Below are 27,094 nucleotides of genomic sequence, written 5' to 3'. Positions count from 1 at the left end.
CACAAAAATAAAAATGGCATCCCAAATGTCATCCCAAATGTCATCCCAAATGTCATCCCAGTCATCCAGAAGAATGTATTCAGTGGAGGAGGCATATGCCATGCTTGCTTCTGACTCTGACACAGCCAGTGATGCAAGCGGGGAATTTGAAGGATTCGCCTTAAGCTCCTCTTCCTCCTCTGGTGATGAGGGACCCCCTCAAAGACGCCCCCGTAGAGCAGCTGAGACCCCCCCCCCCAATAATTGATCTCGTATGGACCCCACCACCAGACAATTTTGAGCCCCAGGTTCCTGAGTTTTTGGCCATGCCAGGAATCCAATTTGATTCCACAGGTCTCAGAGAAATTGACTTTTTCAAATTATTTTTCTCTGATGATTTTATAAATTTAATGGTGGACCAAACTAATTTATATGCCCAGCAGTTTATTGCTCAAAACCCCACGTCATCATTTGCTAGGTGGACCCCTGTAGATGCAGTAGAGATGATGACGTTTTGGGGTCTGGTGTTTCATATGGGCATAGTAAAAAAGCCAGAAATTAGGCAATATTGGAGTACAGATGTTCTGTACAGCACCCCATTTTACCGTATGGCCATGCCCCGGGCTCGATTTGAGACGATCCTTAAATTTTTGCATTACAACGATAATGCACAGTGCCCACCCAGAGATGATCCCACCTTTGACCGGCTATTCAAAGTCAGGCCGGTCATTGATCATTTCAGTGCCAAATTTGAAGACATGTACATCCCAGATAAATTCATTTGCATAGACGAGTCCCTTATACATTTTAAAGGAAGGGTTAAATTCCGCCAGTACCTTCCCAGTAAGAGGGCAAGGTATGGCATAAAAATGTATAAGCTGTGTGAAAGCACCTCAGGGTACACTCACAGGTTTAGGGTATATGAAGGGAAGGATTCAAGAATTGAACCGCCAGAATGCCCCCCCTCCCTCGTAGGTGTTAGTGGAAAAATTGTCTGGGATTTAGTGCACCCCTTCCTGGATAAAGGTTATCACCTCTATGTGGATAACTTTTACACTAGCATCCCCCTGTTTAAGGCCCTTGGTTCAAGAGGTACAGCAGCTTGCGGTACTGTGCGCAAGAACCAAAGAGGCCTCCCAAAAACGCACATTGCCCAAGTAATGAGAAGGGGTGAAAGCAGGGGAATATGCACCGAAAATATGTTGTTGGTCAAATATAAGGACAAGAGGGATGTCCTTATACTGACAACAATTCACGGAGACAGTACCACCTCCGTCCCTGTACGAGGTACCAGTACCCACACCTCAAAACCTAATTGTATCCTGGATTACAATAGGTACATGGGCGGAGTGGATCTTTCAGATCAGGTACTGAAGCCGTACAGTGCCCTGCGGAAAACAAAAATCTGGTACAAGAAGCTGGCCGTGTATATCATCCAGATGGCACTGTATAACGCTTACGTGCTATTCCGTTCTACCGGCCAGAGGGGGACATTTATGCACTTTCAAGAGGAAGTCATAAAGGGCCTAGTATTTGGGAACCGCAGAGGGCCCCAGTACTTCTAGTACTGGCCCCCGTATTGTACCAGGGCAGCATTTCCCTGATGAAATCCCCTCCACTGCAAGAAAGGGCAGGACACAAAAAAGGTGCAAAGTTTGCTATAAAAAGGGAATAAGGAAACTATTTTCCACTGTGAAACTTGCCCCGACAAACCCGGCCTATGTATAAAGGAGTGTTTTAAAATATACCACACATCTATGGATTATTAGGTTCATCATTTCACCGTGCTTCGGGGGTCTTGCTAATGCCACATAGCACCCACCAACATTCCACCAGAATCTGAGCTGCAAAATCCAAAAATCACTCCTTCCCTTCTGAGTCCTGCCATGCACCCAACTGGTATTTTTTGGTCACATATGAGGCATTGCCATACTCAGGAGAAATTGGGGCACAGATTTTGGGGTGCTTTTTCTCCTTCATACCTTATGAAAATGAAAAATTTTGAGCCAGAACTGCATTTTTGTGTAAAAAAATGTAATTTTTCATTTTCACTGCCCAGTTGTATCAAAATTGGTGAAACCCCTGGGGGTTTGAAATGTACACTATACCCCTAGATGAATTCCCTGAGGGGTGTAGTTTGCAAAATGGGGTCACTTGTGGGGGGGTTCCACTGTATTGGTGCTTTGGGGGTCTTGCTAATGCGACATAGCACCCACCATCATTCCACCAGAATTTGTGCTGCAAAATCCAAATATCACTCCTTCCCTTCTGAGTCCTGCCACTTTTTGGTCACACATGAGGCATTGCCGTACTCGGGAGAAATTGGGGCACATTTTGGGGTGCTTTGTCTCCTTCATTCCTTCTGAAAATGAAAAATTTTGAGCCAGAACTGCATTTTTGTGTAAAAAAATGTAATTTTTCATTTTCACTGCCCACTTGTATCAAAATTGGTGAAACCCCTGGGGGTTTGAAATGTACACTATACCCCTAGATCAATTCCCTGAGGGGTGTAGTTTGCAAAATGGGGTGACTTGTGGGGGGGTTCCACTGTATTGGTGCAACATAGCACCCACCATTCATTCCACCAAAATCTGTGCTGCAAAATCCAAAAATCACTCCTTCCCTTCTGAGTCCTGCCATGCACCCAACTGGTATTTTTTGGTCACATGTGAGGCATTGCCGTACTCGGGAGAAATTGGGGCACAGATTTTGGGGTGCTTTTTCTCCTTCATACCTTCTGAAAATGAAAAATTTTGAGCCAGAACTGCATTTTTGTGTAAAAAAATGTAATTTTTCATTTTCACTGCCCAGTTGTATCAAAATTGGTGAAACCCCTGGGGGTTTGAAATGTACACTATACCCCTAGATGAATTCCCTGAGGGGTGTAGTTTGCAAAATGGGGTCACTTGTGGGGGGGTTCCACTGTATTGGTGCTTGGGGGGTCTTGCTAATGCGACATAGCACCCACCAAAATTCCACCAGAATCTGAGCTGCAAAATCCAAAAATCACTCCTTCCCTTCTGAGTCCTGCCATGCACCCAACTGGTATTTTTTGGTCACATGTGAGGCATTGCCGTACTCGGGAGAAATTGGGGCACAGATTTTGGGGTGCTTTTTCTCCTTCATACCTTCTGAAAATGAAAAATTTTGAGCCAGAACTGCATTTTTGTGTAAAAAAAATGTAATTTTTCATTTTCACTGCCCAGTTGTATCAAAATTGGTGAAACCCCTGGGGGTTTGAAATGTACACTATACCCCTAGATGAATTCCCTGAGGGGTGTAGTTTGCAAAATGGGGTCACTTGTGGGGGGGTTCCACTGTATTGGTGCTTGGGGGGTCTTGCTAATGCGACATAGCACCCACCAAAATTCCACCAGAATCTGAGCTGCAAAATCCAAAAATCACTCCTTCCCTTCTGAGTCCTGCCATGCACCCAACTGGTATTTTTTGGTCACATGTGAGGCATTGCCGTACTCGGGAGAAATTGGGGCACATATTTTGGGGTGCTTTTTCTCCTTCATACCTTCTGAAAATGAAAAATTTTGAGCCAGAACTGCATTTTTGTGTAAAAAAATGTAATTTTTCATTTTCACTGCCCACTTGTATCAAAATTGGTGAAACCCCTGGGGGTTTGAAATGTACACTATACCCCTAGATCAATTCCCTGAGGGGTGTAGTTTGCAAAATGGGGTGACTTGTGGGGGGGGTTCCACTGTATTGGTGCAACATAGCACCCACCATTTATTCCACCAAAATCTGTGCTGCAAAATCCAAAAATCACTCCTTCCCTTCTGAGTCCTGCCATGCACCCAACTGGTATTTTTTGGTCACATGTGAGGCATTGCCGTACTCGGGAGAAATTGGGGCACAGATTTTGGGGTGCTTTTTCGGTACTCTTTACCTAGCACGGCGCCCACGATCAATATCGTGGTCATCGCGGGTAAAAATCGCGGTAATCGCGGGCATCGCGGGTAAAATTGGATGGTCGCGATGCCCGCGATGACCGCGATCACCGCGATTTTCCCATAGGGAACAATGTTAAAAAAGGCTGATTGACCGCGATTTCAATGTTAAATGGCTCAATTGACCCGATTTGGCCATATTAACCCTGAATTAGGCCCAATTAACCCTTAAATGTCCCCAAAAAATTTTAACGCCACCCCACGATCCACGCGAACCCGAAGCGTGGCGAGCGCAGCGAGCCCGCGAGGGGCGGCGGTACGCGTCCTCCGACCTTTTCATGCCCTACTATCCACGTCGGCGTGGTGTGGGAATATAATAGTGTGGCGAGCGCAGCGAGCCACCGAGCCCGAAGCGTGGCGAGCGCAGCGAGCCCCGCGAGGGGACGCGGATACCTTCACAGGTAGACGCGTCCCCTCGCGGGCTTCACAGGTGTCCGGGTCGCCACGGACACCTGTGAAGCCCGCGAGGGGACGCGTATAACTGTGAAGGTATCCGCGTCCCCTCGCGGGGCTCGCTGCGCTCGCCACGCTTCGGGCTCGGTGGCTCACTGCGCTTGCCACACTATTATATTCTCACACCACGCCGACGTGGATAGTAGGGCATGAAAAGGTCGGAGGACGCGTACCGCCGCCCCTCGCGGGCTCGCTGCGCTCGCCACGCTTCGGGTACGCGTGGATCGTGGGGTGGCGTTAAAAATTTATGGGGACATTTAAGGGTTAATGGGCTCTGTGGCCCATTTAACATTGATTCCTATGGCAAAATCGGGTTGATTGAGCCATTTAACACTAAAATCGGGTCCATCGCGACTTTTAACATTGTTCCCTATGGGAAATCGTGAGCATCGCGTCGCGGGCATCGCGGGTACGTTTATGGCCGGCCGCGACGCGACCGACACGATTTTTATGTTTTCCATTGATTTCAATGGCAAATCGCGGGCATCGCGTCGGTCGCGTCGCGGCCATACATTAATGTACTCGCGATGCCCGCGACGGGCGCCGCACTAGGTAAAGAGTACCGCTTTTTCTCCTTCATACCTTCTGAAAATGAAAAATTTTGAGCCAGAACTGCATTTTTGTGTAAAAAAATGTAATTTTTCATTTTCACTGCCCACTTGTATCAAAATTGGTGAAACCCCTGGGGGTTTGAAATGTACACTATACCCCTAGATGAATTCCCTGAGGGGTGTAGTTTGCAAAATGGGGTCACTTGTGGGGGGGTTCCACTGTATTGGTGCTTGGGGGGTCTTGCTAATGCGACATAGCACCCACCAAAATTCCACCAGAATCTGAGCTGCAAAATCCAAAAATCACTCCTTCCCTTCTGAGTCCTGCCATGCACCCAACTGGTATTTTTTGGTCACATGTGAGGCATTGCCGTACTCGGGAGAAATTGGGGCACAGATTTTGGGGTGCTTTTTCTCCTTCATACCTTCTGAAAATGAAAAATTTTGAGCCAGAACTGCATTTTTGTGTAAAAAAATGTAATTTTTCATTTTCACTGCCCACTTGTATCAAAATTGGTGAAACCCCTGGGGGTTTGAAATGTACACTATACCCCTAGATGAATTCCCTGAGGGGTGTAGTTTGCAAAATGGGGTCACTTGTGGGGGGGTTCCTAACTTTTAGCATCTTATGGTGCCTAGAAACCTACATGGTGCCTAAAAAATAATCTCATAAAAAGGAGGCTCCAAAATCAAGTAGGTGCTCCTTCTATTATGAAGCCTGTGGTTTGGTCAACGTGCACACTAGGGCCACATATAGGATATTTATGAAAACAAAAGAATTGGGGGAATCAATTTTTAGTCACATTTCTCTAGTAAAATGTACTGTGTTCCTTAGAAAAATGTATTAAAATTGCAAATCTGCAAAAAAAATGAAATTTTGAAATTTCACCTACACTTTGTTTTAATTCCTGTGAAACACCTAAAGGGTTAACAAACTTCCAAAATGCTGTTTTGAATACTGTGAGGGGTGCAGTTTTTGAAATGGTATCATTTATGGGGGTGTCTCACATACAAGTCCCTCAAAGTCACATCAGAACTGAACTGGTCCCTAAAAAAATCAGTGTTTGAAATTTTCTTGAAAATTTGAGAATTTGCTATTCATATTGTAAGCCTCCTAGTGTCCAAAAAAATTAAAAGGAAGTTGAAATAATGATGTCAACATAAAGTAGACATATGGTCTATGTTAGTTATTAACTATTTTGAGTGGTATGATTATTTGTCTCACAAGCAGAAAATTTAACATTTTGCAAATTGCTAAATTTTCCATTTTTTTACGACATTTTGGTATTTTTCACAAAAAACACAGACTGTATCGACCCAAATTTACCACTAATTTGAAGTACAATGTGTCACGAAAAAACAATCTCAAAATCACTGGGATAAGTAAAAGCAAAAAAAAGTTATCCCCACTTAAGTGAGACATGTCAGATTTGAAAAAAAGGGCTCTGCCAGGAACGCAAAAACTGGCTCTGTCAGGAAGGGGTTAAGCATATAAAGGTACATACTGCTGTAAACCAATCATTTGTGTACTTTCTCAGTAAATATTGTTCACTTCAGCCTCATTTCTTCCATTAATCATGAATGAGGATACTTTGCTGGTGTACAGCATTTACGGAAAGATTGCAATGGTTTCCTAGCATTGTATTAATGAGCATCCTGTTAGCGCATAATAAAAGGGATAGACTGAGGCAACAGTTTTAAAATAAAATTATTTTGTGAGGCTAAAAAGACTTTTCTCTCTTCTAAATAATCTTTTGGTCACAGCTTCAAATTTTACTGTTAATTAATTGTCATTCACAATAAATAAAATCCTGGTTTCACATGAATATTCCTGGTCTTTACCATCTGAAAATACCGTAACTAGAACTCATCAGACCCTATTGTTTTGATACTTAAATGCTAACTTTCTAGTACCTGTTCAACGGTAAGAGTCTGTAAACCCTCCCATTCCATATTGTTTCTCGCTCGCTCTCGCGCGCGCTCTCTCTCGCTCTCGGTCCCCTGGAGCTAGTCAATAAGAGAATGATGAGTGCTGCTTAATCCCTCATCTGCAGTATCCCAGGCAGCAGGGGACTACATTGATTTTCAGATTAGTGTTTTCAGAAGTGCCAAGTCTTCCCTGGCTTTTGAAGGAACATTGCCTTTAAAATGCACAGGATATAAATATATAATAATAATAATAATAATATAATATAAATCAGATCAGCATGTTGCAGCTGTTAAAAATAAATACTGTTTTTGTTTCTTATGTATATGTCAATTTCCCTTTTAGTGCTGGTCACCATGATGTTATGTACTAAACCCTGATGACTAGCTGGCATAATCAAATTGACAACCTGTTTGGGTTATTCTCCCAGTGTGAAATCTAATTAGAGAAAGTGAAAACCATTTCAGAAGTTAAGGTGTGTACACATGGTTTGATTTGGCAGCCACCGAGATATATACGATATCGGCAGTTGCCGGGAACCGGTGTGGTATCGGCTGGGAGGGAGGAGAAGTGGGCGCCATGCTGCATGGAGCAGCATGGCCATCATTCCGAGATATTAGAAATACACTGTACAGCACAGTCTATTTGAACTTTTGGTTTAGACACCGTGGGTCCGTGCATCGGAATCAGATGCGGCTCAACATTGTGATTTGACTGAGGGCGCGATGAAGTAGTTAATGGAAAAACTGTAGTAAAAAATATTTCATAACAGATTGTGTATTCAACTTTCAATAAAATCAAAAGGTACAGTAATAGGGAATACTTTCAGAATGTTGACAGTGGTGATCATCAAGTTGGTATAGGCAGACCAACGCATTTCGTCAATAGCATGACTTCATCACGGGCAGAAATAAATCAGTTTGATTGAGCGATTTACACCAGTTTGCTGTAAGAGGTGTAGATCATCAGAACAGATCATCAAAAAAGATAAGATGGTCCAATGAGAACAATCATTTTTATATGAAGAAAACCACCAATGCAAGTTTCTCAACGGCTCACAAATTAGCTCAGGTAATTCTGTGACCAAAATCTCTTTCAATTACATAGACTATAGAGGAATGTGTGTGCACTACTGGATTCCAAAAACTGGAGAGTGTTCAGTTTTTGGAATCAAACTGATTTATTTCTGCCCCTGATGAAGTCATGCAATTGACTAAACGCTCCGGGCTGCCTACACCAACTTGATGGTCATCACTGACAATATCATGAAAGGATTCCCTATTACTGTACCTTTTGATTTTACTGAAAGTTGTATACACAATTTGTTATTAAATACTTTACTACAGTTGATTTTCCATTAACTACTTCATAGCGCCCTCTGAACCTTTCTTTCTGTCATATATATATATATATATATATATATATATATATATATATATATATATATATATATATATATATAATCCGAGGTAAACCGGCACTCAGAGTTGCTGTGTGATCTTCTAGTGCCCCGGTGCCTTCCCATAAGCCAGAGGGCTGATAGATATATGTCCGAGGTAGGCGGCACTCAGAGACGATGCAAGCCCTTTAAACCATAACACGGTTTATTGTGAAAAAGATGAGCCTCATCTTTTTCACAATAAACCGTGTTATGGTTTAAACGGCTTGCATCGTCTCTGAGTGCCGCCTACCTCGGACATATATATATATATATATATATATAATATATGTATGTTTGTGTGTGTATGTATATATATATATGTGTGTGTGTGTGTGTGTATATGTATATATATATAGGTGCACAGGCACCGAAACGGCCGTCGAGGAGACGCTGTTAAAGAACTTGCTGAGAATGCTAAGTATAGCCTCATTTATGCCTGTTGGGTGTTTTGAATTGTTTTTCTGACATTATCATGGCTGATCTATTTGTTTGTCCTTGGACATTAAACTTACATTGATTTTTTTCATTTGTACTGGTGCTGGTCATTCAAATAGATTTTTGAATATCTGTGAGCCTACTTATTTGGACCTGGCACTGTCAATTTTGTTTAAAGTGAAGCTGGTGCGATATTACATGCAAGCGCTATATATATATATATATATATATATATATATATATATATATATATATATATATATATATATATATACACATCGATTTTGACTATATAGATTCAAAATCGCATCATGTGTACACACCCTAAGATTGTGTGTATTATGTATGATCCTGCCTGCTGTCACATTAATGGTTTGTGTGCCCGTTTTCACAGCATTACTTGCACTTTATGGCAGCCCGAACTCACACAACAGTGCTAGCTGCCCCATTACGACTACTAGCTTCCTCATACGTCTGTGAGCCATTTTGTGCAAATTCAGTCAGAAATCAGGCCATGAGGGGTGTGAATTTGGGTACCATTGACAGAGTTGGAATGCCACGACAACTTGCACCCACCGCAGTATAATGGTTTGACCCTTGTGATGGTTTTTATACCCTATATATTATATACATACGTTTCAGTCCCCTTAGGATCTTTCTCAAGACAAATATGACGGCAGAATGTCAAATGCTTAGGAACATGTATATAATGGAGGTGAGATGTTTTTGTAGAGAAGAAAGCTATTCTATAAGTATTAACCCCTTCCCGACATATGACGTACATTTACGTCATATGTCGGTTGGGGGTGAATCAAGAGAGCAGGTAATGGCTGTATATTACAGCCATGTCCCTGCTCTCACGGCCACGAGCGGCGAGTTCGCCGATCGCGGCCGTTTAACCCTTTAAGCACCGCGGGCAAAGCGCCCGCAGTGCTTAAATAGCTGATCGGAGGGGGGGGCGCCCCCCTCCGGCGCCGATCGGGGCCCCCCGCAGCGCGATCGGAGGGTGCCGATCGGTTGCCATGGTAGCCAGGGGTCTAATGTAGACCCCTGTGCTGTCCGTGTATTCATACCTATTACATCCTGCCTCAGGCAGGATGTAATAGGAAGTGCAAAAAATCACTACGTTCAGCCATAGAGCTCTATGGCTGAACCTAGTACAGGCGATCGCGCCCCCTAGTGGTCAAGTACACTAGGGGGCCTTGTAGTAAAAGTAAAAAAAAAAAAAAAATAAAGTTTAAAAATAAAAAAAAAATAATAAAATATTAAAAGTTCAAATCACCCCCCTTTCCCCATTTCCCAAATAAAAATAAATAAATAATAAAAAAAATAAACATATTTGGTATCGCCGCGTTCCTAAAAGTCCGATCTATTAAAATATAACATTAGTTATCCCGCACGGTTAAAGGCGTAAACGGAAAATAATCCCCAACGCCAAAACTACGCTTTTTGGTCGCATCGCCTACCCAAAAAAAAATAGCTAAAAGAGATCAGAAAGTCGCCCATATCCCATAATGGTATTAATTAAAAAGTACACTTCAGCCCGCAAAAAATGAGCCCTCACCCAGGTCCGTAGGTGGAAAAATAAAAAAGTTATAAGCCGCAGAACATGGCGACGCGACGCAAATTCGAAAAACCGTAAAAGTTGCGATTTTTTTTTTTAGTGGTAAAACATAACGAAAACTATATAAGTTTGGTATCACCAGAATCGTAACGACCCATAGAATAAAGATAACCCATCATTTTAAACGAACTATGAACTCCAAAAAAACCGTAACCAGCGCAAAATTGTGGAATGGCGTTTTTTTTTTTTTTTACCCCACATTGAATTATTTCCTGATTCCCCAGAATATTATACGGTATAGTAAATGGTACCATTAGAAAGTACAACTTGTCCCGCAAAAAAAAAGCCCTCATGTGTCTATATAGCCGGAAAATTAAAAAAGTTACGCTTATTTGAACACAAGGAGGAAAAAAAAAAAAAAAATGACCTTAAAAGGCAATGTCGGGAAGGGGTTAAAGGGGTTAACTGCACATCTAGACTGTGTTGCCATGGGAACAGGATGTATGGGACACTTGCCATACAAATGAAGGATCTTAATTAGCAACTGGTAGCTTATTCAGTCTTGGTTTTCAGGTTGTAGGCCTTTTATTGTAGTCACATTTGTCGTGTTTTATTTTCATTCCCTGCCTTAGACATATAATGATCTGCCACTATATGAATTTAAACAATCGCTAGTTATATATGTCAGTGCTTCAAAATATTTTAATTGCCTTTTTTTTATATACCAATGCAATCTTACCCAATGAAAAAGACTGTGCTTTAAATTGCTTTTTGGGCATTTTAGAATGTTTCTGGTTAATTGGACTTCCAATTTAATTTTCATTGTTTAACCCAGGTAAGTAATTTAGTAAAGAGTGAGGCTTCTTTTTGAGGAAGTAAAGATGACACCTTATGGGAGTGACAGTTTATTAGAGTCCCTATCTTGATGGTTTGGGACAGTCATGTGACTGCGGATGACCTTGTGTATTGCATCATTTACAATCTCTAATAACTTTTTTAGCTATTGAAATATAAAGTTGCATGCGTTCCTTGCAGGTACTGGGGGTATATAGACAGACTTTGGAAACATGCAGATGAATACAGTAACCTTTTTTTTTATTGGAAAACCAAAAGCACCTCCTAGGGTTTTTATTTTTTTTACCTGTGTTAATATATAGTCTGGTTCTCCGCATATTTCTATGTGCTGGCTGCTCTCTTTTCTTAGTCACTGCTGACTGAGACTGTGACAAGCCCTGGATTTGCACTGGTGAGAGGTATTCCAGTGGGATTCCATTATTCTCCCCAAGCAACTTGACAGCAGCCTCTAAGTTGAGTATTAGATCTGTGCAGGTTCACTAAGAGACAAGAAGACACTCTAATACAGAGTTGCATATTGGTGTTAGCATTGTGGTAAGGCAGTGGTTCCCAAACTTTTTAAAATGACGGCACCCTAGAGCATTAGAGTTTTTTTCACGGCACCCCTAGTCCAAAAGTTTCTTATTCTGTAAATTGATTTGTATGTCATACATGGGTTTATTTATGGGTGAGGGACAGGATTAGCTTATGTTTGTCCACATATTTTATTATTGGTAGCGCACCAGCAATGTTTTTGCCTTTTACAATGACCATAAATAATTTCAATTGCCTCTAGACCACTAATCCAAGGCACCCCTGCAAGTGTCCCAAGGCACCCCAGGGAGCCTAGGCACACAGTTTGGGAACCACTGTGGTAGGGAATAGAGATTGTAAGGTCCACTACAGCAGGAACTGATCTAAATGGCCAAGTATTCTCCGTAAAAGCGCTGCAGACTATTTATGTACTTTAGAAATAATTGTAAGTAAATCCTGCATGACTTGACTGGATAAGGTTTATGGGCTTAATCACATCTAAGTGTACATGCTCTTCATGCGTTACAAAAAAGCATATTTAAATTGACATGACTGCAAGAAATGTGTGGCTTCTAGATCAAAGGTAGCAATGTTACATACAGGCAGATGTGAGAAGCTTGCAGTGTTACATACAGGCAGGCATGAGAAGCGCGCAGTGTTACATAAAGGCAGGCATGAGAAGCGCGCAGTGTTACATAAAGGCAGGCATGAGAAGCGCGCAGTGTTACATAAAGGCAGGCATGAGAAGCGCGCAGTGTTACATAAAGGCAGGCATGAGAAGCGCGCAGTGTTACATACAGGCAGGCATGAGAAGCTCACAGTGTTACATACAGGCAGGCATGAGAAGCTCACAGTGTTACATACAGGCAGGCATGAGAAGCTCGCTGTGTTACATAAAGGCAGGCATGAGAAGCGTGCAGTGTTACATAAAGGCAGGCATGATAATCTCGCTGTGTTACATACAGGCAGGCATGAGAAGCTCACAGTGTTGCATACAGGCAGGCATGAGAAGTGTGCAGTGTTACATAAAGGCAGGCATGAGAAGCGCGCAGTGTTACATAAAGGCAGGCATGAGAAGCGCGCAGTGTTACATAAAGGCAGGCATGAGAAGCGCGCAGTGTTACATAAAGGCAGGCATGAGAAGCGCACAGTGTTACATAAAGGCAGGCATGAGAAGCGCGCAGTGTTACATAAAGGCAGGCATTAGAAGCTTGCTGTGTTACATACAGGCAAGCATGAGAAGCGCGCAGTGTTACATAAAGGCAGGCATGAGAAGCGCGCAGTGTTACATAAAGGCAGGCATGAGAAGCGCGCAGTGTTACATAAAGGCAGACATGAGAAGCATGCATTGTTACATACAGGCAGGTATGAGAAGCGCGCAGTGTTACATAAAGGCAGGCATGAGAAGCGCGCAGTGTTACATAAAGGCAGGCATGAGAAGCGCGCAGTGTTACATAAAGGCAGGCATGAGAGCGCGCAGTGTTACATAAAGGCAGACATGAGAAGCATGCATTGTTACATACAGGCAGGTATGAGAAGCGTGCAGTGTTACATACAGGCAGGCATGAGAAGTGTGCAGTGTTACATAAAGGCAGGCATGAGAAGCGCGCAGTGTTACATAAAGGCAGGCATGAGAAGCTTGCTGTGTTACATACATACAGGCAGGCATGAGAAGCTCAGTGTTACATAAAGGCAGGCATGAGAAGCATGCAGTGTTACATACAGGCAGGCATGAGAAGCTCACAGTTACAAACAGGCAGGTATGAGAAGCGCGCAGTGTTACATAAAGGCAGGCATGAGAAGCGCGCAGTGTTACATAAAGGCAGGCATGAGAAGCGCGCAGTGTTACATAAAGGCAGGCATGAGAAGCGCGCAGTGTTACATAAAGGCAGGCATGAGAAGCGCGCAGTGTTACATAAAGGCAGGCATGAAAAGCGCGCAGTGTTACATAAAGGCAGGCATGAGAAGCTCACAGTGTTACATACAGGCAGGCATGAGAAGCGCGCAGTGTTACATAAAGGCAGGCATGAGAAGCTCACAGTGTTACATAAAGGCAGGCATGAGAAGCGCGCAGTGTTACATAAAGGCAGGCATGAGAAGCGCGCAGTGTTACATAAAGGCAGGCATGAAAAGCGCGCAGTGTTACATAAAGGCAGGCATTAGAAGCTTGCTGTGTTACATACAGGCAAGCATGAGAAGCGCGCAGTGTTACATAAAGGCAGGCATGAGAAGCGTGCAGTGTTACATAAAGGCAGGCATGAGAAGCGCGCAGTGTTAAATACAGGCAGGCAGTTAGAATTGTGCAGGGTTACATACAGGTGTGCACAGCGTGCAGTGTTACAGGCAGGCCTATGTGAGAACGGTGGAGGGTTGCATACAGGCAGGCATGAGAAGTGTGCAGGGTTATATACAAGTGTGGACAGCGTGCAGTGTTACAGGCAGGCCTATGTGAGAACAGTGGAGGGTTGCATACAGGCAGGCATGAGAAGTGTGCAGGGTTGCAAATAGACAGGCATGAGAAGCATGCAGTGTTACATACAGGCAGGCGTGAGAATAGTGCAGCATTACACACAATAGGCAATAATCTTGCTGCACTGCGTAAAGAATAAGTGTGTGCTGTGATACACAGATCAAAGTATGAGATTCCTGGCCGCATTACATAGAACGCTGGTGTTCATACAGCTTTAGCACTCTGTTCTCTAAATAATAGGCAGCTGCATTTCAGTGAACAGTAATTGCTTCTGGAGGTTTGCTGATATCGATCTGTTGGTAGGGGCTCAATATGTGCACCAGGACCATGTTCATGATTTAATTGCTGTGATTAATAACTCACTCAGAGGGCTGGATGACAATCAATATGAATAATAACAGTCAGCATGCCCTGCTCCTTACAATACGTTGGCTTGTGGTTTTCAATGGTATTCCCGAGCAGCTAAAAACACTTTGCTACTGGATGTTGTGGCAGGTTGGCTTGTTGGCAGTACTATGAGGGCTATACAAATTGCAAATGTAGTATATCCTCTTACTTCTGCAGCAGCACGTAATGCGCTAGGTGGATGCCATGGTCAATTTTAAGTCTACAGACATCAAAATATATATACAGTACAAATACACTTGCCTGACTGTGCTATATATATATATATATATATATATATATATATATATATATATATATATATATAGATATAGATAGATAGATAGATAGCAGGGTGATTAGGCACTCTCTAAAACCAGTCCAAAGTCCCTGTTGCCATCCGATATTAAGGAGACTGATCTCCAAGATACACCATCATTCGCGGCGGCACTCAGGTAAGAAGACACGATTAACAGTTGCTGGATCTAAGCCGACGTTTCAAAGAGTTTATCTCTTTTTCGTCAGGGCAAACAAATAAAATCTGCAATCTGCAGGTAATCTGCAGGTAGGTGAATCTAAACAATAATTATTATTATTGTTTAGATTCACCCACCTGCAGATTACTTATTATGGTGGCAGGGGTATCTGATATTTAAACTTAAACCCTCAGACTTCACTTGGCAGTGAGACAGCCTCCCGAAGGGCTGGTCTTTTCCTCCTTGGGGGTTGAGGTCACCCTGACACTGTACAGAGTGACACCCCCAACTACTAATTGGAGATATTTGTGCTTGGTTCCATATACCCACCTGCATATTACCATATATGGTGGCAGCATATATGAGTAACCAAGCAGGTCCTATCAATACACCCGATACCAGCACCATATTGAGCCTGTTACCTTGCTGATTATCAGACATGGTGGCAGTTTGATAGACCTATAAATAATATGCCAGGATATTAGCGACATTAAGAGAGTGATTCCCCCACTTGGAGAATAGGGTTGGTTTACCAGTGTGCACCCCCATTATATAAGGTGTCACACTTAGGTACATCTCTTCTCTTTTTTCTATCACACCTACAAATTGTATAGTGGTTAAATGTGACTACTGAGATATGATGACTCAGACTAGATGAGTTGAGACTACGATCCAGGCAGAAGGAAGAGATTGGTATTTTTATTCATAAATCCAATTCACTACTTGGATCGGCTCCTCTATACACTGTTAAACACTCCACAAATATATTTTGAATAAACGCAATAAAGAGCAATCCCTGCCCGCCACCTTGTTTTATGTGTGTACCCCAACTGTATACTGTATGTCTATGTATGTTTTTTAAACTTATTTTTCGCAGCCTTTTAATAAAAACAATAATAAAGGTTAATTTTTAAGGTTTATTAATTAGAGGTGCACCAACAAAAAGGACACTCTTTTTCTTCTCTTTCTTCTACATATGTTGTGTCCATAGGTAGCACACCCCTGTTCCTAGAAAAACCTAGAACTATAAATCGTGGACATATTTAGGGGTCCGACCAATATCCTTGTCTTGTGCGAATGACAACCTCCTCCCCCCTTTACTACTCAAGTTATATATATTTTTTTTAAATCAACAGTGAGTTTTTCTTTTTAAAGGTAACCTAATAGTGGGTACACACAGTGAGATATATTTCTATTCAATTATGCTTATAGAAGCAAAATGGAATGGGCATCGAATGCTTTTTTTTTTTTTTTTAATAGCATTGATGCAGATTCTATCCCATGTAGTGGAAATCAAATAGAAAAAAGTCTTGGCAGTCAAGATTATGTAGTGGAAAGCCAATATTAGATAGTGCATATCTAATGTGTTCACTGCTGCGTTCGAATTGATCCATATTTGATTTCGCTCTGCGGTCTGAAGGATTAGGAACACTGAAATCGAATGCACATCGAATAGTAAATCGAAAAGGAGTAGAAAAAACGGTACTTGTGTATTATGGGTAATGACTATGTTAAATGCCCCCCCATTGTTAACGGCACCCCCATATCAACGCCAACCCGAAGCGTGGCGAGCCTGCGAGGGGCGGGCGTACGTGTCCTCCAACCTTTTCATACCCCCACTATCCACGTCGGCGTGGAGTTGATTTTATATAGTGTGGCGAGCGCAGCGAGCCGCCGAGCCCGAAGCGTGGCGAGCGGACGCGTAATACTTGTGAAGTAATGTGCATCCCCTTGCGGGGCTCATAACGCTTCGGGCTCGCTGCTCTCGCCACACTATATAAAATTAACTCCACGCCAACGTGGATAGTGGGGGTATGAAAAGGTCGGAGGACGCGTACCGCCGCCCCTCGCGGGCTCGCTGCGCACGCCACACTTCGGGTTGGCGTTGATAGTGGGGTGGCATTAACAATGGGGGGCATTTAACATACTCATTACCCATCAAGGTGGGGATACAATTAAAAATCGGGTCTGGGTGGGCATTTAACATGGGAATTATCCCAAATCGCGTTGCATCGCATGCCATTATAATGGCATGCGACACGATATTAAAATTGTACACTCAGCCTGGGGAAAGGCTCAAATCGGGTCCCATCGCATACCTTAATTAGTGGGATGCGATGCGAAGTACCGAAAAAACTTAAGAACAGGTTAAATAGGGCAAAACTAATCGAAAACTAAATTGAACCATGTGTACGCACTAATGCATATTGCTATTCTTATAACATTTTTTTTTTTTTTTTTACCACAAATACTTTTATATCACTGCTGTTCTTACAGGTTTGTGTCATGGAATCAATACTGCATTTGTATATTACTCTGGGTTAACACTAGCATTTATGTTCTCTTGCCTTCATTTAGTATGTACAAATAACAGCAATGTCTTGTTTGTGTCTGTAGGTGCCCTTTTGAATGAAAAATCTGAGTCCCAAGCTACTTGCCATCCTAAGGTGTCTGGCCTGGAGCGCAGCCAAGAGTTGAACACGGAACTAGTATATATCCCTCCTGTGCATAGTCCACAGCCACCCCCTGTTGCTATTGTCACCTCTGCTTCCTCCACACCGGCCTCCAGTACCCGGGCTAGCCCTCTAGTGAAGAAAGAACCAACTCTTGTGGCGCCTGCACCACCTCGGCTTACGCCACAACCCCAGGCTCGTCCTCAGTCTCGTCCTCAGTCTCGTCCACTGTCTCAGCCTCAGTTGTTACCCCTTGAACTCCGAACTCAGAGTCATATTCCTTCACACCTCAACTATCCTGTGCATCAACAGCTGCAACAAAACGGAATTGCTAGCATCAGGTAGGTAGTGGTGTGGAAAGCTCAAATCTGTGGATGTAAAATAAGCCTATCCATCCTATGAAAGAGAAATATTTATATATAATACTAAGCCTGTGCCAAGCAAAGGCTTCGAAAGCTAGTTGGCTACCTTGTAATTGCCTTTGTTTTTCTGTATGTGTGATTGCCTCTGTGTTTCAGTATGTGTGAAAGACCTGTAGTTTCACTCGCTGCCAGCAGATAGCAGTTTTTCAGTTACACACGGACAATAGACATATAGATAGATAAAATTATTTATGTAGGAATGTGCACGGTACTGCTACATGCAGTCAATGTTTGTATTTTCATCAGGACCAGCAGTGGCACACAAAAGAGCAATAATAAGGGACCATACTGCTGGCACTCGGGGAATGCTGGATTATTTTTATTTATTTATATGTGTGTATATATACACATATACTGTACTATTAAATAAATCACACCTTTTGTGTTCAAGGTAACTTTGGAATAATCTTACACAATTGTGATACTGAATTGTATTTTTTCTCCATTATGTTCTCCACAGCCGGAGCAGTAGTGCTAGCAGTGCAGCAAGTATCAGCCTCCCCAAGCACTTTCAGTCTTCCCCCCAGATTCCTTCTCATCATCCACCTGGACCGGGTCTGGCCCTCTCCATATCCAACCTTAGTAACTCGCACTTTGCTATCAGATCTCAAGCCCAGCACCATCCGACCATGTTTGCTACCCCTCCTACGCTGCCACCTCCACTGTCTTTACCTACTAACACCCTTGTAATTCCCAGCCACCCTGCTGGAGCAGGCTACTCAGGTAAGTACCTCTGCTGCTATGTTTGAATGTTTATACACCATTCACAGCTCCTATAAAGTGGGACTTTAGAAGCTATTTGTATTTTAATTTTACCCACCTTTAGCTTTAATAGCTAGAAGGAAGCTTTATTGGTCTCTTCCGACACCAGATTAAAAGTTTAAAAAATAACACTCCATTTACATTTATAGTCAAATCTTTGTATTATATTATGTTACACATTTGTTTTAAAAAGAGTGGCAGCTAATTAGTAAAATACCCTGAATTAGTTTATAGATTGCTGGGACATTGACTTAAGGTTAGTAAGTAAACCTCTTTTCAGAATCTTGAGAAATACAAAATGCCGAGATCTCCTGTTATTTAAAAGTCTGCATCCTTGGTACTTTTCAGAGACCACACACTTAAGCCCCATACACATGGGACGACTTTGCCTAGCCTGCTTGCTGAGCGATGTGGGCTAGGGAAATCGCCCTGGAGCTTCCTGGTTGCTAGATCGACCATACACACATAGGCCCTTATTCAGATCTGATTACAGTACAAATTTTTTTTTTGACAAAAATTGGCAAAACCATGTGCACTGCAGGTGGAGCAGATGTAACATGTGCAGAGAGAGTTAAATTTGGGTGGGGTGTGTTGAAACTGAAATCTAAATTGCAGTGTAAAAATAATGCAGCCAGTATTTACCGTGCACAGAAACAAAATAGCTTACAAATCTAACTCTCAGCACATGTTACATCTGCCCCACCTGCAGTGCTCATGGTTTTGCCCATTTTCCACACAAATTTGTACTGCAATCAGATTTTAATAAAGGCCATAGTGATGTGTATATCATGGGTGATCTGTGCTATCTCACTTTCTTGATGCACATGTAGACGATCTGACTAGTTCGTGACTACATGTGGTCAACATTTGACTGGGACATGCTGCATGGAACTGCACATCGCCATCGCTCGAGGGCATACACACAGAGTGATCCGTACTTAATTTCCAAGCAATCTAGACAGATTGCTTAGAATTTGTTTTAAATATTATTTAGTAACAAACGTTGCTGATCATTTGGAGGGAAGTATGACATAAATTCATAAAAAGCAAGCATTTCATTTTTTTTGTAAAAAATAATAGCTAACAGAAAGGAAGGCAATACATATTATATAAAATGTGTAAAGGCATATCATAACATTCAGGGAACACAAAATAGTAATAAATAACGTAAAATCGCATATCTAGTGAAATAGGACAAGAACCATATAAATAAATGAATAACTCAACCAGGAGACCAAAACATGTTTGCATGTTTTTTACCTCTGTATCAAACTTGTTTTTCAATGTGCATGCACTTATATTGTTTGTATTTTACCCAGCTATGAGTGTGGTGGCATTTTTTTCCTTTAGTACTGTTTCCACTTAAATGTATTGTTACACTCATTCTTAAGTGCCACATGTTAAATGTAGTGTCACACTCATTTTAGCAATAGTTTGTAATTCTATACTGCATAATCTGCCCTTTGATTTATATTTTAAAATTCTTAGCCAGTAAACAGGGCATTATTTGTTAAGTGGGTTGGTATAGTTGGGTATGACTTGTTATATTGCTTTATAAAAAGCCCCGTTGTGTTTTCTCCTGAGATGACTCATGGTGTTCTTTCTTGTCTTTAGATACCAGCCTGTTGATAGTCAACCAACCAATCATGTATTGCCAGTCTCATTCGGGAATTTTGATTGGTGCTTGTTCACAGGCGGCATCTCTCTTACCTCCACCAATGAGTCCTCACGTAGAAAACCACCACAGCATGACCTGCAGAAACAGGGAATGCCAGGTGAATATCTGTGCTTTTTACTTCTATGTCTTTGGGGAAACTGATGGGCCGATGGGCCTCTGTGTCTTTTTTTTTTTTGTCTCTCTGTTTCTTTTAGATCACGAACTTCTCAGACAGGAGTTGAATAATCGTTTTTTGGTTCAGACCTCGGACCGGTCAGGTGCCCCCCTCGGCTCAGTGCCGCTGCTGAGGGCGGAGTTTCACCAGCACCAACACACGCACCAACACATGCATCAGCACACATTTACCCCCTTCACATCCAGCCTACCCCCGACGCAGCTTATGCCGCCAAATGCACCTCCCATGGTGCGTAACCCAGCTCGAAATGTGAGGATAAGTAGAGCACTTAAGTCCAAATCCCCTTTCCTCCCCATCCACTTGATTATCTTTCTGAAATTAGGTCCTTTTTTGGGGTCTGCACATCTTTTTTCTACACCTGATGTCTGGTCTTTGAAGTGAACAGAAGTTGCTGTTTGCATGATAACTTTTTTTCCTGATGGGGGGGTGGGGGGGATTTACTTTTATATGTCACTGTTTTATAATCCTGTTTTCCAAATGCAATGTTATATTATTTGGTTTAGAGATGCAAGTATTTGTTTTAGTTACAGTATACCATGCTTTATAGACCAGTGATGTTTGCAAGTGGAAATTTCCCACATTTTGAATGAGGCCAGAGTAAATTGTATACAGGTGTTACATTCTTGTGTTAACATGCTTGTTATTGCATACATCATTTCTTTTTTCAATAATCATTTGTATTCGAAACCTAAAGTCATTCAGGCAATTCAAACAAGGCCACGTTTCCCCCTAAACCACTGAGAAATACTTGCATCTCCTGTTATCTCTATTGATATTTGACTTTACCATTTTGACAACTACACAAATGCCAAGATATTTATTATGCTTTGCAGGAACAGTTCTCTTATCAGGCATCCATCACTTGGGCCTGGCATGGGGAAAATTATGTATTTATATGAAACACACTAGTCAAATGCTCTGTGTTTATTTCTCAAAGTTAAAATGGTTTCTGTAATCTATTTACTGTCAGAGAAGTCCACTTCATAAAGTGGTATTGCATGTCCAATTGAACATTCAACTGTTTAGTGTCATATTTTGTTAGTGGAATATGTAGGTCACCAATGGTTGAGATAATTGCCATTACCTCCATTTCATAGTGGACATCTGACACTGTTCGCAGCAAAAAGATGAATTGAAATACTGCTGCTATAACTCTGCAACCTTGTACCCAACTGCTATTGTTTTCTCTCCCATTTTAGTTTGACAAGTACGCTCCGAAGTTAGACAGCTCTTATTTTCGTCAATCCAGTGTGAGTTTCTTTTTGCATCAGCCTTTCAGTGCTTGCACCCTGCTGCTAAAGCTTATTTACTGTACTGTATATGTGATTTTCCATATAAAATGACATCACTTATTCTGCTACCGGAGTGCAAACATCTGTGATTGACAAAGCAAGGCAACTGCTGGTACTTCTGTATTATCTGGGCTCCCATGTTAAATGCACCCCATTTTTTCATACCCCTACTATCCAACTACGCATGGAGTTGATTTTATATAGTGTGGTGAGCGCAGCGAGCCCCGTGAGGGGACGCGGTCTCATAAGAAAAACGGGAGCTCAGATATTACATAAGTACCCAATTGCTTGCCTAACCTATTATGATACTGAACCTACCATGTGCGAAATGCTGTAGTTGCCACATCTGTGGAATAATCTGATCACATATGTATGAACTCTTTCCTTTGTCACATGATTTTCAGCTATGTTTCCTCTGTGGTTTTGAATCACAAATTCAGACTGTGCTAAGTAAGGTCCAACTTGGGTAGAAGACCGTAAATGTCCCTTGATACTCCATAGCTTTTTTTTTTTGATGATTTTAATAGGGAAAAAAAACTAAATACCCCACTATTTAACAACATGGGAGATATTGGAGTTAGTAAAGAAATTAAGAAGTAGCATTTACACTTTTGAGCTGCTTTGATCTTGAAAGCTGCCCAGTGTGTCCCGCATCAACACTTGCCTTGCTGTGCATCTTCTGGTCTTACCAGATGGAGTGGACAGCTTTCCATAGTGTCCTGCTATGGAAAGTCATCCATCCCAGGGAAAACTGAACATTTTTCATCCCAGCAATTTTCCCCATCTGTCAGCATACACGCTGGGCAAAATCACCCAGTGTGTATGCACCTTCAGTTTAAAATGGAAACCATTTTGTTAAGACCATTATTTTATTGGGATGCGGTCATTTGGTCGAATGCATTATGGTTGAATGTCATTACATCGAATCCATTAGGTCAAATTGCTAAAAGGTCGACATGATTCTAGGTCGACATGGGAAAAGGTCGAAATGATTCTAGGTCGAAAGGTCATTAGTTCGACAGGTCATTAGGTCGACAAGGTCATTAGTTCGACATTTTCTAGGTTGACATTCACAAAGTCGACATGGGGTTTTTCACTGTTTTTTGAGCCGACATGTGCTGACAGGCGGTATTTCATGCCCTACCATCCACTAGGGCGTGGTGGAAGAATAAAATAGTGTGCCGAGCGTAGCGAGGCACCGTGCCCGACACATAGCGCAGCGAGCGATGCGAGGGGATGCAGTGCACTTTAAACTGTGTCCATGTCGACTGTGTTGACATTCAGGTAAAAAAACAGTGAAAAACCCCATGTCGACTTTGTGAATGTCGACCTAGACAATGTCGAAATAATGACCTTGTCGACCTAATGACCTGTCGAACTAATGACCTTTCGACCTAGAATCATTTCGACCTTTTCCCATGTCGACCTAGAATCATGTCGACCTTTTAGCAATTCGACCTAATGGATTCGATGTAATGACATTCGACCATAATGCATTCGACCAAACGATCCCAACCCATTTTATTATAGAATGCCCGTCATTAGTGTCACAGAAAAGCATTTAATGCTAATTTGTGAGACAGCTGAAATGCCAAATTCTTGCTCCATGTTTTTTTTTTTTTTATATAATGCCTTGCTTTATGTAAGTGCTACCCCCTGCTCATACAGTGTGTTAGTGTTTGTTTAAAAAGATTGTTCTGCTCCTGATTTATTTATAGGACCATTAACCCATAAAATAAGTTAGCTTGTTTAAAAGAAAAAATGAACACAAATAAAAAAAAAAAGTAAATGTATAGGTAAAAACTTGTTCTAATTGATGGCTGTGATCTAAATTGACCGTAGTAAAAAGCACAGTAATGCAGAACAGCAATTGCTATACTGCAAATGTTACTAGAATGTAAAATATCTCCACTGCCATCAACATACAGATCTGTAAGTGTTAGTGAATGCTTTTGTCTTTGTAGGCAGCTTAATTTTGGGTTCAATGGTTTGATGTGATTCCTTTTTATGTGCCTAATTCTCTTGCTGTGTATTAGGAAGTACAAATGGTTTGCAGATAGAGAATACACTGACCAGGCATTACTTCTCACTTTCTTCTTAATGCTCTCCAGTGTCTTCACAACTGACTCCAGTCACCCAGTTTTATATCTGCATGAGGCTAAAAATTACCATTAAACCATTGTACAGACAAATACTGATCTGTCTAAAGAGCCATATTTTATATCTGTGCATACAGTAACACTGTTTTTGCACTTGGAAAATACTAAACCAGGCATGTATAAACTCTGGCCCTCCAGTCCCATCATGCCTTACCGCAGTTATGCTATTTTGAAATACTAAAACTATGGCAAGGCATGCTGGGATGTGTGGTTTCACAACAGCTGGAGGGCCATAGTTTGGACATGCCTGTACTAAACTATTAGACAATATGTTTTATATACATGGACAGTTGGAAGTGCAGTTGCAGTAGTGTTTCCATGGGACCAAACTGATCCTAATGGCATGTACCTGACTTCATGGCAAAGCATATTGTGGGACATAGTCGACCAATAAACCCTTGTTCCAGGCCAGTTTGTGCTCCATGCTGTATGAGAAAGTATCACAATATGTGGCAGCTGTCCATGTTGACAAGCTCTCATTGACATTTCCTATCCCTCTGTTTAGTCTAGTGATGGTAAGAGCTGTACACTGCAGATAACACTGGCAAAATAATGAGATAGGACTCTATGTAGATCAGCAAACAATTTGGAAATCACAGAAGTTGCTTGCTTTCATTTGCCTGGTTGGCTTTAGCACATCTTTCTGTTGTGCCTGGTATTTTACATTTGTTTGCTGATACCTAAAAAAAAAAAAGTTAATCTTTCTCTGTTTTTTTTTTGTTCCAGTTCTTTCCAACATATACTTCTCCTATGCCTGGAATGCCCCCAATGCTTCCACATTCAGGTCCTTTCAGTTCTCTACAGGGAGCTTTTCAGCCTAAGGTAAGCAGAGTAATGGTGTGTACAGCTGTGATAAAGTGTCATATTCCATATTGTATTTAAGAAATTAAACCTCACTGGGGCAGATGTATTAACCAGCGTTAAGTGCAAAAATGCACTTAACGCTGGTTAACTGGGGGGGATTACGTCTGTCCCTAATATATTACTAGCGCACCTAACGTGCGCTAGTGACAGCCCGCCAAGTTACGCTCGGCGGGGCTGTCCCTGCAATCCCCCCCCAGGGATTAACGGCCGGGGCGATGTATTAACAGCCTTCAAGGCGTTAATTCGCCCTGGCCGCTTCGCTAGCTCAGGGCTAGCGTTGTCCTATCCTCCACTATGGGGACAACGCTAGCCCTGCGTCTGGCTTGGGCTGTGCTGGAGATCTCGCGGTTTTTGCGAGATCCCGCGCATGCCCAGTGCGGCCGGCCGGGGGACAGGAGATCAGTATTAACTGATGCGCTATCTCCAGAAAGGGACATCGCCGAAGGGGGGAGTTAACACTCCCCCGCTTCGGCAGACAAGATGTTAATACATCTTGTCGATGTCCCTTCCTGCTTCGCCTCGCTATTGAGGCGAAGCAGGAAGTATCATAGCGGCGCGATAAGCGCTGCTATGATACATCTGCCCCAGTGTCTTGACATGGAAAGATCGATGTGAAAGTAAGAGTCTGAGAATGAATGATATTTACAGTAGGTATATCTGAACGTACATTTAAGTGGAAATGTTATGCCAAAGTGTGCAGTATACAACCTTGCCCCGGTACTGCTGCAGTTCCCTACTTATGTAGATATATTCCTTGTTGTTATAGGCCAGGGATAATTGAGAGAATGGAACAAGAGAGCTGGAAAATTGAGACTGAGCTTTTGTGCAAGGCTGAACCAGTCTATTTTGTTATATATTTTTTAAACAAAGTTCTCTTTATTGAAGCATGAATACACGTAAAATAAAATAAATAACGTGTTTATTATATTAAAGTGGGCCACCAAGCTTTAAGCAAAGAAAATACTGGTAGATCGCCCTGATAATTCTAATACCCCATTTCACACCAGCCTAATTCCCGGGTTGACTCCGGGAACAACCAGCGACTAGCGCTGGTGTGAAAGGTTCCAGGGACAAATTCCCGGGTAAATTTGCTGGCATTTCAACCCTGCTAGGTAGCAGGGTTGCTCCCGGTCCTTTCCGGACTACTGGCTGGTGTGAAAGGCGTAGGAACATGTCCCTCCTTTCCATGTTGCCTCTGCTAATGCTGATTTGCAATCAGGGCAACCTCTTTTTGTGGTGGATGCTCACAGACACGCCCAGAGGCAGCGTGCAGGGAGACACTGTGCATGTTCTGTGGCACCCCAAAAGTAGGGATGGCCATCGACTATCGATATTTTGGGCATCGATAGGCGGGAGTCGAATAGTTTTATGCCGTCGATGGACGGCATCCGATGGCGATTATTATTATTTTTTTTTTTCCCTGCTGACCGGCTACTACCACTCATTGTCTCAGTCAGCCAGCCTCACAGTCTGTCACGGACGCTCACTGTGACACTGACTGTGCCGTTTACGCCGCGGATGTCCTCCTTTGGCAGGGCCAGCCGCCAGTGACGAATGATGATAATGCGGCAGGTCTGAGTTCTTGGTCTGTCATTCAACAGCATCGCAGTTATGATTGGCCGCCCAGCGGGGTGTACGTGTGACATGTATGGCAGCAGCTCGCTGTGCTGCAGGAGTTGTGGGTGTGCACTGTAGGGCAGGCAGCAGGAGCAGATAGAGCGGTCCGGGTTGGTGCCTCGGCCGGAAGGTGCGCGCATGCGCAGAAGAAAACTGTCCAGCATCAAAGCTGGAATGCCAGCTAGAACAGTTCTACTGTGCATGCACGCACCTCCCGGCGCCGCATTCCTTTGCACATGCGCGGGTAAGCGATGGCGGGAGCCATCGATGGCCGATGATAGAATGGTTTATAGCCATTGATGGTTCCTGTCTTCAATGGGGGGTGTGCCAATGGCCATCCCTACCCAGAAGTGAGTTTTAACCCCCTGAAACCAAAGAATGCCTACATTGCCAATCACACCGCATACAGGAAGACACTGTGCAAGCTCTGTGGCACAACAGACCCCAGCAGTGCTAGTTTACCCCTGAAAGCTTGCAATGTCTGAAGAGGCCCGCCCTCTCTCCCTTTACCCCTCTCCCTAATTACCTCATCTATGTGAGCCTAAAAAAGGTCATTTTCAATGATATTCTCATATAAATGCAGGGTCATCCCCGGTTCAGTGTGAAAGGTGCCAACCCGGGTTGTCCCTGCTTCAAAAGCATGTGTGAATGGGTCCCAACTC

General features: G+C 42.6%; 1 protein-coding gene across 13 annotated transcripts in view; it reads left to right on the top strand.

Moving 5' to 3' along the window:
* FBRSL1 (fibrosin like 1) overlaps positions 1-27,094 on the top strand; it is a 536,058-nt gene that overhangs the window by 493,601 nt on the left and 15,363 nt on the right. For 11 of the 13 annotated variants that reach the window (XM_083150036.1, XM_083150030.1, XM_083149999.1 and 8 more), the window contains 5 exons: positions 17,408-17,804; positions 18,346-18,608; positions 20,520-20,749; positions 21,700-21,750; positions 24,678-24,773. In XM_083150036.1, the coding sequence (XP_083006162.1) occupies positions 17,408-17,804; positions 18,346-18,608; positions 20,520-20,749; positions 21,700-21,750; positions 24,678-24,773 (1,037 nt within the window). Of the gene's footprint in view, positions 1-17,407; positions 17,805-18,345; positions 18,609-20,261; positions 20,423-20,519; positions 20,750-21,699; positions 21,751-24,677; positions 24,774-27,094 lie in introns of all 13 variants that reach the window. The other 2 variants (XM_083149993.1, XM_083150005.1) reach the window with 2 other exon arrangements.

This window comes from Crinia signifera, chromosome 1 (genome assembly GCF_055691185.1).
Source record: "Crinia signifera chromosome 1, ASM5569118v1, whole genome shotgun sequence".
Lineage (NCBI taxonomy): Eukaryota > Metazoa > Chordata > Amphibia > Anura > Myobatrachidae > Crinia > Crinia signifera.
Note: the sequence above shows the minus strand (reverse complement) of the source record. Positions and strands in the feature narration are given on the sequence as shown.